The sequence below is a fragment of the Gracilinanus agilis genome, chromosome 1 (genome assembly GCF_016433145.1).
Source record: "Gracilinanus agilis isolate LMUSP501 chromosome 1, AgileGrace, whole genome shotgun sequence".
Taxonomy (NCBI): domain Eukaryota; kingdom Metazoa; phylum Chordata; class Mammalia; order Didelphimorphia; family Didelphidae; genus Gracilinanus; species Gracilinanus agilis.
This window is the reverse complement of record NC_058130.1, coordinates 140,989,868-141,002,608: the sequence shown is the minus strand read 5'-3', so window position 1 is coordinate 141,002,608 and position 12,741 is coordinate 140,989,868. Positions and strand designations below refer to the sequence as shown.

The 12,741-nt window shown below is 38.1% G+C and overlaps 1 protein-coding gene across 1 annotated transcript in view; it reads left to right on the top strand.

Moving 5' to 3' along the window:
• The first annotated feature begins 984 nt into the window (after positions 1–984).
• The window catches only part of RAB40C (RAB40C, member RAS oncogene family), a 106,818-nt gene continuing 95,061 nt past the window's right edge, over positions 985–12,741 (top strand). Inside the window, exons 1-2 of the mRNA XM_044657575.1 lie at positions 985–1,200; positions 2,624–2,993. Coding sequence (XP_044513510.1) covers positions 2,840–2,993 — 154 coding nt within the window. The 5' untranslated portion in view covers positions 985–1,200; positions 2,624–2,839. The remainder of the gene's footprint in view (positions 1,201–2,623; positions 2,994–12,741) is intronic.

Genomic DNA, 12,741 nt, shown 5'->3' with positions numbered 1-12,741 from the left:
GCCCCTTACTCCTATAATCTCTCCCTTGGGTCTTTCTCATTACTAAATACCTTAATGCCAACCTCACCATAGCTGATGGTTGTCAAACATGTTTAAAAGTTTGGTTACTCAAATGCTTGAACACATGGGCTGAGGAAGACATGATTGGGGATGTGGACTCGAAATTACCACACCAATGCAACTAACAACAATTTGGAAATAGGTCTTGAACAATGACACATGATAAAACCAGTGGAAATGAGAGTCGGCCATGGGTGGGGGTAGTGCGGGGGGGGGGGGAGGCAAGGGGAAAGTAGGAGCATGAATCATGTAACCATGTTAAAAATGAATATTAATAAATGATTAAAAACTTTTTTAAAAAGTTTGGTTTCTTCAGCTGATGTTCCTCCTTAATATTAGTGCCTTCCCTCGCCTGATTTTCTCCAATTTATCCTGTATATTGCTTTTTTTGTACATAATTGATCGCATGCTATTGCCCCCAAAAGACTGTAAGCTTCTTGAGAGCTAGGTGGTGTCTTCTTGCTTTCTTTGTATTCTCAAGGACTTAGCATAGTGCCTGGCACATAGTAGGCACTTAATAAATGTTTATTGACTGAATGACTGATGAGTATTGATTTCCTTCCATTTCATCTTCCTCCTACAAACCTGAGGTCCTCAGAATGAAGGCTTCCCGAGTCTCGAGCTTCAGAATGGGAGCTACTCTAGGGCAGAGACGGTACCCTTCTCCAACAGTCTAAGGCCTTTCCGAGGACAGCGGCTGAGTCTCTCTCGTCACCTAGGAACTCGCCGAGGTTAAGGGATGGAGTCGCCCTTGACACTTGCCCCCTTCACGCTCCACCCCGAGGTTACAGGATAATTCTCTCAATCTCTTCAACTACTATTTACCTTTTTCCAAAGCTTACAAGCAGATACCGGAAGTCCCGCCACCCGTAACTTCTCTGAGCGCCGATTGGCCAATCCACGCACGCGGCTTCTGATAGGATGGCTGCAAGCGACTACAATTCCCAGGGAGCAATCTGCCACTCGTCCCCGGTGCCTCACGAGAAAAGGGGATTTGGCAGTCTAATGGGATCTGTAGTTTTCCTGGAGGGGAAGGAGTCTTCCAACTTTGAGGGCTATCCTTCCCTAGGCATTCCGAGTGGGAACCTTATGCAAAAAAAAGAAAAAAAAAAAAAGAATCCCTAACACCGCAAGTTTCTGGTTGGTCACCTAGCCGGGAGTGGGTGCGAGAGGGAGGAGCGTACTGAGTAGGCTGGGCGGGCTCGGGCGGGTTGTGATGGAAGGGTCGGCGGGCCAATGGTTCGTGGAGGGTGGGTGGTGAGCGACCAATAGGGGCTCCTAGAAGGCGGAGTCTGGAGCCTGTGGGCGAGAGCTGGCTGAGGAGGGGGGCGGGGCGGCGGGTCTCTGTGGCAGTGGGTGCTGGAAGCCGAGGTGGCCCTGGAGCAGCCTCATCGCCGCATTTGAACCGGTTCCTGAGCCGGCCTGGAGACACTCGGCCCAGCCTTCCCCGGGTGCCCGGTCCTCACTGGCCCCCTCCCGGCGGGATTCCCCCTCGCCGCCCTTCCCGCCGTGAGGGGGCGGCCCCCACCCAGTCAGCCCGCGCTAGTCCCCGGGCTCGCGTTGGGGCGGCGGCCGCCCGGGGAGGGAAGGAAGCCGGCGCAGGCCTGAGAGGAGGTGGGGACATCGGCGGTGGGCCTGGCCTGGCCAGGTCGGCCGCGCTTCGGGGCTCTCTTGAAGAGAAGCAGGTGCGTCCCCACCAAGACTACCCTCTTGCCCTCATAGTCGCTGGTCCGCCTCAGGGAGAAGGGCTCTGAGCCGTCCTACCCCACAGCTTTTCCCCCCACTCCCTCCCTCCCTTCCTTCCCAGCTCTCAGTCTTCTTCCGCGCCCCGGGAACCTCGGGCTTGAGGGGCGCGGGGCTCGGTGTGTGGTGGTGGTGGTGGTGGTGGTGGTGGTGGTGGTGGGATCCGCAGCCCCCTTACCCGCCACTGATGGAAGGGAAGCGCTGAGGTGGGGTAGGGATGAACAATGAGCTGGGGTGGGGGGGAGAACACAGCTGCAAGAAGATGGGCAAGAATTTAAATTGTCTGCTTTATCGATCCGGGAGGCCAAATATTAGTAGATCCCATATCTTTGTATTTGAGGATGCCCCCCCCCCCAAAAGCTGAGGGGGGGAGCAAAAGACCTGAGCCAGGGGGAAGAGGGAACCTTCTCAGAGAGTGTAAAGAGGGTGGGTAAGACTTGCCTAGCAATGGTTTAGATTATGTCTTCCCAGATGCTAGATTGTTTTTGTTCTGTATAGAGGCATTTGTTTTATGTATATGTTATATATATATAGGCTGCTGTCCTGTTTGAATCATTTCAGGTTCAATCCCTTTTTAATAAGAAGGAGAGGGAACAGTTGGAAAGTGAAAACCTGAAATACAGGCTAATAAATATGACTGCTTTTCTTGCCCTCTTTGTGGTCACCTTTACCTCCTTCAACTTCACACTGCTTAGCAAAGAGGACAGCATCTTACACAGTTCTCTCACACTACATATAGGGTTTGATAATTTGGCAAAACATATTTGTGACACCCTATAAAGGATATTAATAACTTAGTTGGCATCTTTTTTTATGCCAGGATGGAGGTCTGTTTTTACCAGGAAGATCAGTGATGGAAGGTGAACAGGACACAGAGTTTCTTTTGAGAGGGTGAATCTTTCCTGTACTTTCACCCTCCCTCTTCAACAACAACCACCACCTCCTCAGGGGATCATCTCTAAGACTGGAAGCTGGAACCTGTGCTCTTCTGTTAGTGTGGCTGCATGTTTAGTATGCAGATCCTGCCTCTTTGCTAATGAGAGGGAGAATGGGGACCCAGGGCAGCCCTGTGAAGAGCTATGATTATCTGCTCAAATTCCTGCTGGTAGGAGACAGTGATGTTGGAAAGGGAGAAATCCTGGAGAGCCTTCAAGATGGAGCATCTGAATCCCCCTACGCCTACAGCAACGGTAAGGACTTAGGGAAGGGGGAGGATTAGGCAAACTGCACTGCAGTAGTAATTAGGGAGTATAAAAACAGTCAGATAAATTTAGTTTGTGCTCAGGTTACAGATCCAGATAGATCTTTGCTGTTTATGTATGTTTCAGCTACTCCGGATCTTGGCTTAGATTTTTGTTTTGTAGCCATCCAGGAAGCTGCTTCAACTATCAGGGACTAGAATTAACATGTCTTCCTGAGAATTGTTTTAAACCCTTTCTTTCCTAAGGATTGGTTCAAAAGTAAATTCTTAACCAAACTGCATTTGTCTTAGCCCTTAAGCATCAGACTTGATACACAATAGGTTTTTAATGTATATTTAATTTAATTAAAGCTTCATCTTCATCAAAGACACTTTTGTATTTCTCTCCCACAATAGACTTTCACTTCAGGAAAATGTCTTTTTACTTTAGTGATATCTGTTCCCAAATATGATAGTAAAGAATATAAGTAGGGAATCATTAAAGCCATTTGGCTTTAGCATTAGCTAAATAAATTAGCTAATATATAGGGTGTTCCAAAAGTCTTTGGGACACCTTGTATAATCAGTCCTCTAAAAGTAGGTCCCATCTAAAGCTGTTATGACTTTTCTTTTGTACCCTAATACAAGCTTAATCTCTCTGCCTATTGTGAAATCAAGCTTTATCATGGAAACTGTGATAGAACATTTACAGTAGTACTCAACAATATAATTAAGAACTGATAATTGGTACTGCCTTTTTCCTTCATCCCTTCACAGTACTTAAAATGTAACACTATTAAAAAGGGTGTGGGACCTTTGGCAATTTGCAGCCTATTCCCATCTTTTCCAGTTTAAAGTAAGGTTCCAAGCCTTAAAGAGAGATTGAATATAGCTAGAGCCTACAGAAAACTACATTCTTGAAAATAACAGTTTGAGTCCTGTATAGGTATTCAGTACCTAATATGGAGATATAAAATTTGCCTTAAGTATTTGGGTCACAGAAGGTGGGTTTCACTCTAATAGGAATCAGCTTTTTTGGTTGATGAATAGTTTGTGGGATTTTTAAGTCCCCACACCTTTATTGAATATGATATTTTACCTAGATACCTGGTAGACATTTAGATTCCATAAAGATGGACTTGAAGGGGTTGAGGGTGGGGTGGGAATGGTTAGAGGGGTGTAAAAGGGTATGAGTGTGCCAAATGGAATTTCATCTTGTGTCAATCATCTGATTGTGGCCCAGGTTCTATGGTGGTCCTATTGTAGTTAATGAGTTAGGGTCACATGTCCTGGTTGTGGCAGGGTGTAGATCTGGTTGTCAGCATGATTTTTTTTTTTTTTTGTCCAGATGACAGATGGATACAGGCAAACTGTTCCCATCAGGTGTGAAAATACTTAGTGTTCAGGAAATCAGCCTGCTGTGCCTTGAATAAAACGCCTTCCTATCTTGGTATTTTTAGCACTCTTTTTAAACAAGATTGCAGGCTAGGAAATGTTTGAAATAAAATGTAGTTTGTTGGAAAGAACACAGGATTTGAAACTGGAGGACCTGGACTAGAATCTTGGCTTTACTGAGTTTGGGCAAAATGCTTAATGTCTTGTGGCTTCAGTTTCTCTATTTATAAAATGAGGAGTTCTGACTGGATACTCTTTGAGTTCCTTCTGATCCTAAATTCTATGAACAATAAGTTCAATGGCTGCTTGTCCTCCCTCTTAATTTAAATATTTAAAAGTACTCAGTGAAACCCAGAATAACCAGTAACACCTGGAGTGGGTTATACTTATATTGATTTAGTTTATAAGAAAGTGTTGAATCTTCCCAAATGCTGATTTTTTTGTGTGTTCTAAAAATGCTGTTTTATTGAAGAAATTTTTACTTTTTCAAATCTAACTTTTTCTTATTTTGTTTCTTAGAGGTTCTTTGGCAATCTTCAATGAGTATTTGTAGCATTGACTTCTCGCTAATTTGTTGGCCTTCAAATGACAGACAGATTTCCTGTTATTTCTTCATTCCTTTAATTTTAGCCTATCAAGGTTTTGGGATCCACTATACTAGAGTTAAATATCCCTCTTTCTGCTGTAGGTTCAGTAGGAGACTTAAAGCAACAGATTTTTCCCTGAAGACTCTCCAGAAAACTTCCTTTTCCCCCCCCCTTTAAACCTTCTGTCTTAGTATCATTTCTAAGACAAAAGAGTAGCAAGGGCTAGGTAATTAGGGGTAAGCTAGGAAGTATCTGAGGCTAGATTTGAACCCAGGTCCATCTAACTCTAGGCTTGCCACTCTATTGATACTGTACTACCTATATGCCCCTTAGAAAGTGTACTGTTAACTCCAACTTAGAAGAAACATCTTAGAAGACAAACAGGGAAATCCATTTTTTCTGATTTAATCAGCCTAAGTTTTTTTTGTGTGTGTGTTAGTTTTTAGGTGGGAGGAAGTGGTGTTAGAACTACTGAGAAGTGCCTCAGAAAGCTTAGGAGAGTCCCATTTGAGATCCTTAGTCCATGATTTTAATTGCTGACTAATTAAAATGTAAATTTATGGTGTGCTCTTCATATTCAAAGTTGATGCTATTGATTTAGACAGTAGGATTTATGCTTTGAGGGTTTTTGGTTTTTGTTTTTTTTAGTAGTGGTCCATATTGAACTATTCACACTGATCAGGGCCTGTGAGGGTAACACTTTTCATTAATAAGAGAGGTGCTCAAGGTCAGTTTTCTTTCTGGCTCTGTAGTGGAGATAATAGAATCTTAGCAGTATTAGGAACTTAAGAGCTCATACATTCCAACCTAAGCATATATTTCCTCTGCAACATGTTATATTCCTATTTATTTCCCATTTCCTTTTTGTTCAGTGAATTTATTCTTTTAGGAATAAAACCTTCAATCTTAACTTCATTTGGCACTCTGTTCTAACCATAGAGCTAACTAGATCTGACAGAATTTACAATCTCAAGCTAATTTTTTTCCAACCACTCCGAATCATCGAGTCTTCCTCATTTGCCCTTTTTTTTGTTGTAAGCCTAATTACCACATTTCCTATGAAACCTTAAACTGAAATGTGGAAAGGATCTTATGTAAATTTAAAGATCTGCTCAAAGTAAAGGCAAAAAAAGAGTGAATGTTTTCTGTATTTTCCAACAGGAAAGTTGCCTATATTAGAAAGGTAAAAAAGATTCTGGAGGGTTGCAATGAATTGATGACTATTTTATGGAGAGGTAGCATATGCCATTCTCTGAAGTTCTCTTTGTTGGTACATAGCAGAAAAGACAGGTATAAAATGTCATGAAGACAGATTTCCCCTTATACTGTAGGCTTCACTAGGCTGGGTTAAATGGTATTGTAAATGGTGCACTTACTATTGCCACTGATAAAGCAATTCTTTGGAGAAATAGAAGACCTAGGTTAGCCATATTCCAGTATTTATAAGGATGTCTGTTTTGTATTTGTTACCTTTTTGCTGTCAGTCTGGAATCCTGGGAATTGTCTAATTCTCATGGTCCCACCCAAGATGACTAGTTGCCTTTAAGGAAGGTGTACTATATTGGTGAATATAGGCCACACCTTTTCTTTAAATTAGACTTGTATAAAACCTGAGTGCCACTTATAATTGACTAGCATTGGTTATAATTATAATTGGTATTGTTTTAAAGAGATTTTGTTTAGGGGTATGGCCTGAATTGAGGTATAGCTTGTGTTCTGACCAGTATTTTCTGGGAAGCCTTTTTATTTTCTTGTTATCTTAAGAGGTTCTAGTTTATGTTGCCTTCTCTCCTTTGTCCAGTTGAAAAACTGTAGGTGAGAATTTGTTCAGTATTATCCCTCATCTACTGAAGAGAGATCATATGGTTATCATGGTAAAAATGTGTAATGCTTACTCACAATGTATGACCCTGAGCAAGTCACTTAAATCTCTCCAAGCTTCAGTTTCAAATGTGTAAAATGAATAATGCACATGATAGAATCATAATAGTATTGTTTCAAGGCTCAAATGAAAGAATGTATGTAGAATGATTGATTTTAAACCTTAAATACAGCATGTCCCAAAAATCTTAGTGCAGTATTAAGCTTTAAAACTGCACATTAGTATTAAACTATTAAAAGATAACTATTACATTAAGATTTTTGGGACACTCTGTATAACTATCAACTCATTGTTATTATAGATTTGTGAACTAAATTTCTCCAAATTTGAAAATATAAATATCTTTATGGTATGGTGTATGGTGTTATATTGTCTCGGGAGAAGTTATGAAGTAGTCGAAAATTGTGGAGAAAAAAACTTGAAGTTCTTGCCAAAGAATATCCTGCTTCAAAGCTTTTTTCTATGTCCTCAAACACCTGTTATTTCTTCAGTATTCCCATAATCGCCTCACTGTTGTCACCCTTCTATCAGAACAGTTAAGTGTGAACAGGGCAAGAAAGCTCCAAATATGTTTTTAGGTTTCTGCTTTTGATATGTAAACAGACACTGTACCTTCCTACCCAGAGAGCAAAAGACAATCAGAGAGGTACTTGGCTTCTCTGAAAGGTGTGGTAAACTCTGTTAAGTGCTGCTCTCTGAAACCAATCCTTTTTCTTTTATTGCAGTCAGATAACTTTTATAAATTGAACCTTGTCTAGCTTGTTTATTCAGACAGGTAGGCATGCAAGCACATTTTGATCTTTCCTGCTTCACAAATGCATGAGTCACTTTGATCACTCTTTTTAGAACCTGAAGCAATGACAGTGCAAATAGAGGTCTCATAAAAGGTCAGAAAATAGTTTCCATGAGAACATCCCATAAAATGATAGTAGAAAGAAGCTAGTATAAAATCTTGTGCCACTTATAATTGATGTTTTTCTGTGTATTGTTTTAAAGGGATTTTATTTTAGACATATGGTCTAAATATATGGAGTGTCCAAAGTCTTAGTATGGCTCTGCCCAAATACCCTCATCAGAATAGAATCACTATTCATTCCATATCTCCACCAACACTTCCCCTTCTCACACACACACACACACACACACACACACACACACACACACACACACACACACACACACGTGCACGCGCTCAATAAATAAAGAAAAAAAAAATTTAAATCCCCTCTTGTAGTTTCTGTTTGTGGAGCCAGGTTGATTCAAAGTTCCAGAGTCTGCAGTGGCCTTTCCACCTCTATCCGCACTGAAAGAAAATTAGTGACTTGTCCAGGATCTCAGAAATGAGACTCAAACTCAAATCATTCGGACTCCATTGCACTACCTCATTACATATACCTCCATGCTACCATTACAGGCCAAAGGAATCTGGCTCTAGTCCTATTACAGAGCCTGACCAAAAATACCTGGACATTTCTTGTTTTCCCTTCTGTGACACATTCCACTTAATCCCGACTGCTAGGTTTACTTCTTTTATTACTTTCTCCACTGTAAGGTGAAGCATTGATAGAATATACAGTGAAAAGAGCTCTGACTCTAGAATCTGAAAGGTCTGGATTCAAAGTCTACCTCTGATACTGCTTCAGTGTCTTTTGGCAAGTCACTTTAATTTCCCTGGGCCTCATTTTCTTCAATAGTAGATATGAGGGGGACTATTAGCCTCTGAGATTCCTTCCAGTCCCAATCCTATGATATATTAAATTGGTTACTAAATATATTAAGGGAATGTGTATTATGAATACAAAGAAGCATGAAAAGATCTATATGAATTGATGCAGAGTGAAGTAATCAAGAGCCAAGAAAAGAATACAGAGTAAACTACAGTAAAGTAAATGGAAAAAAAAATACACACCAAAAAAATCAAAAGTAAATATAACAAAATTATAAAGTTCAAGCAGGACTCAGAGATATGAAAGGACACCCACTCATGTTTTTGAAAAATGTTTTAAATGTAATTGATCAATTTACCAGGTTTTATTTTTTTTCCTAAAAATACTATGAGATGGCTTTCTGGGAGAGGAAAGGATACTTGAAATAACTTAAGATGACAAAAAAAACCTGGAAGATTCCAGTCAAAGCTCGTTTAAAAAAATAAATACATTAAAGGAATCAGGATGAGACATTCAGGTAAAAAACTCACTATGAGAAAATAGTTTAGGAAATTATATAATGACTCATTTAAAAATATCAGTTTAAGTAAAAAATAAAATAAATAACAGTAAGCAAAGATCAGGAGATTTTTTTTTAAACTGAAGGATAAGTCAGATGTAACAACTTAAAGTAGCAAATAACATGTAATAATAGCTGTTCATATTCCACACTTTCAGGTTTACAGAGCATTTTACATACATTAGGCAGGATAAAATAACAGAGTTGGAAGACAAAGGAAAAAGATTAAATAGATTTATTGGGATCTAACAAGCCACTGAAAAAGAAAACAAGTGAAACTGATGGAGCTAATCAGCAAAAACTTTTGAAAGTAGGACTAGATCAAGCAAATACACAAGTAGAGAGCATATACATTTAAGTGCTGTAAGGGGACATATGAATTCCTAGTGCTAAAGACCACAGCTTGTGGAGGAAATGACATTAAGGGTACAACACTCAAAAACATCATCAGTGATACATAAAAAGATAAGAATCTAATTAAAAAACAGCAGCACAGTTTTATACACGTTAAATGGTTAAGAAATACATAAATTCTGCAATAAATAGTGGTGTTGCTGTGGTTTTCACATGGCCAAGTGGAGGCTTGAGTCCAGGTTTTCTCTTAGGGCCCAGGCTGATAAAGTGGAGTAGCCAGGAACCAAATCAAAGCCTCTCCTACCCCACCCCATGGTGGTAGAGGGGAGAGAAGTAGACAAATCTTTCTCAGCCCACATCTACTATAGCAAAAAATAAATAATAAATGGCACTTTACTTTGAAGAGATCTGAAGGTTGCTTGTGGAAATGGAAGTTGTAAAGGTGACAGCTTGTAAATTATTGTGAAGTAGTAGCTTTCTGTGTCTTTCTCATGTTTCTTACAGACAAAATTGAGTGGAAGCAAACACAACATTTGTGTTATACTCAAATCATTTCCTGATATATAAACATCTCATTGGAACAAATTCGTATTTTCAAAATAAGCATTTTCACAGATCTGGCTATGTACAGCCTAATTCCCGGAGGCTCGTAAGGGTTAAACCATAGAATTACAAGGAGAAAAAAACTCCAATTATTGAGAAGTGTAAAATTTTCAAAATACCTATTAGAATATCATGAAGACTTTTTAAAAACAATGAAGGAAAAACAAGGAAATAGCATAAGAATATGCAAAAATTTTCAAAAATAGGCCTGGAGCTCCCACATAGTTTGAAAGCATGACCATATTGCTTAAAAGAAAAGAATATTCATAAACGAAGAGATCTCTATGTAATTAGTAGAGGAGGACTCCAAATTGACTGGATAAGTTTTTAAACAAAGTAATATTCTTTGACCTTAGTATTAAATAAATATACTTTGATTTTAAATATAATCTCTTCTAATTATATTAGAAACACATTAATTTGATTAAAACATTTATAAACACCACTTTGGGAGGCAGTTGAGTACAGTAGAATGATCTTGGATTTGTAGTCAAGGGAACTTAGTTTAAATCTAAACTCTGATTTGCTGAGGCCTGGCAACTTGATACTTGGGTGACCTTCGCAAGTTGTTCAGTCTCTCTTAGACTCAGTTTTTTCTTTCTATAAACTGAAGGAATTGTACTAGGTGGCTTCTGAAATCCTTTCTAGTTCTTAATATAAGCTTATGTGATCTTTATATCTAATAATGAAAAGGAGATGAAAGCTAATAAAGAGAGGGAAGGAATAGAAGATGGCAATGCTGAATATAAAACCCCTATTTGTAATGAGAAGGGGATTATAACTCAGAGAATGAAAAGACTTAACATTTTTAAAACTGGGAATGTAATTTCCTTCATTAATTTTTTACTTCCTCCAGAAAACATTAAGAATAGTAAGAAGAAAATGTCAAAAAACAAATAAGAATTATAATTTTTCAAAATTATAAATGTGAATGGTCTGAATTATCCTATTTAAAGGAGTGACAGACTTTACCTTGAACTTTATAAAACCCATCAATCAGTTGCTTACAATTGTTAATAAATTGTTTCCAAGAAAATTTTATGCCTCCCCATTTTTCATAAAAATAATTTGCATACATAATTTTCTTATCTTCCATTTCATTCCAAAAATGCTCTACATATTTTAGCATATTTTATAATTTTCTATCCACAAATTTTAAAACTTCATGCTATTATTGATATGATGGGAGGACTTGATTTTTGTTACAAAGTTTTTAAAAACATGACATCACTGATTACTACTTGTAATTTTTTTCAAGCATTAATTGAAATCAATATTTTACCTTCATAATTGACTATAGGAAAAACCCCACTTCATACTTTCCTCCTTTCCCAAACTTGTCCCTATTGTTAACTAATTCAGTGTTGCACTTTGCTGATATTTTGTTTAAAAATTTTTGTTAAGAAACTTTACAGCCATACACACACATTTTTCGTATCTGAAAAGGAATTAAAAGTATATTTTTTAAAAAAAGCATGTTGCAAATGAATTCTCTCTCTCTCTACCTCTGAACTTCTTTCTGTTCTCTTCTGCTATTTAAGCTATCCCTTTTGTTTTTACTTATAGTACATTCTTTTGTTCCCATCTGGTTTTCTCTTCAAAATAGTTATGTATTTTGTCATCACAAGGGAATGTTATTTCTCTTTAAAAATAGGGGCAATAAGATATTTAAGACAGTTTTTTAAAATAAAGTTTTTATTTGTGTCTTTTGTTTTTTCATTACTCCCATTTCTCATTTTATTATTCCTTTTCCCTCCCAGAAAGCTATTCCTTTTAAATAATGAAGACAATCAGAAAGAAAAAGAGTTCCACAAAATTAATCAACATAACAAAAGGCTCATGTCATATGCAGTATTCCATATTCATGGTCTCCCATTTCTGCAAAATAATAGGGAGTTAAGATAAATTTAGCTGTTGAATTTTTTTAAGTACTAAAGAAATAGCCTAAAGAAAAATAAAGATAATGAAATTAAGTGCAGAAATAAGTAGAAGAGAAATTGACAAAACAATTTAATTTCATTTAAAAAGAATTTTTTTGTGGCTGATAAAATTGACAAACTAGTAGAAAGCTTAGTTAAGGAAGGAGAGAGATGGCAATGCAATAAAATTACAATTGAAAAAGGGTCAAACAAAATTAAACCTACCAGGAAATGCTACCCATGGCTACATGCTAGCTGAAAGAGTATAAATTTTAAATAAACTAAGAACAGAAAACCATAGCTTAAAGCTCATAGTCTTAGAAGAATAAATAAGACAACTCATCAATGAGTTACCTCCCATAAAAATAAACCTGGCTAGTTCAGGATCAGAGTTGAATTCTTTCAAATCTTCAAAGAACAAATAATGTTTATGTTCCATGGATTGCTTATGAATATAGAGAAATGTAGAACAATATCCCTTACCCTCTGTGAGGAAAACATAATGCTCATTTTAAAGTCTTTGCAAAGATAACATAAAAAAAAAAAGAATTAGAGGTAAATTTCCCCTAGTGTTTTTTGAATGAAAATGTATGATTTCATAGTGTGAGGAGCTTCTGGTGTGGAAACTCCTCCGTTGGATATAGATATTTAACTCCTCTCTGATTTATAGTCTTAGAGAGTTCTACTTGGGAGACTTACCGATGGCGACAAAGGTTGAAATGTGTATATCTGAGGCAAGACTTGAACCCAGGACTTCCTGACTTCAAAGCTAGTTAGTCTCATGCCATATTG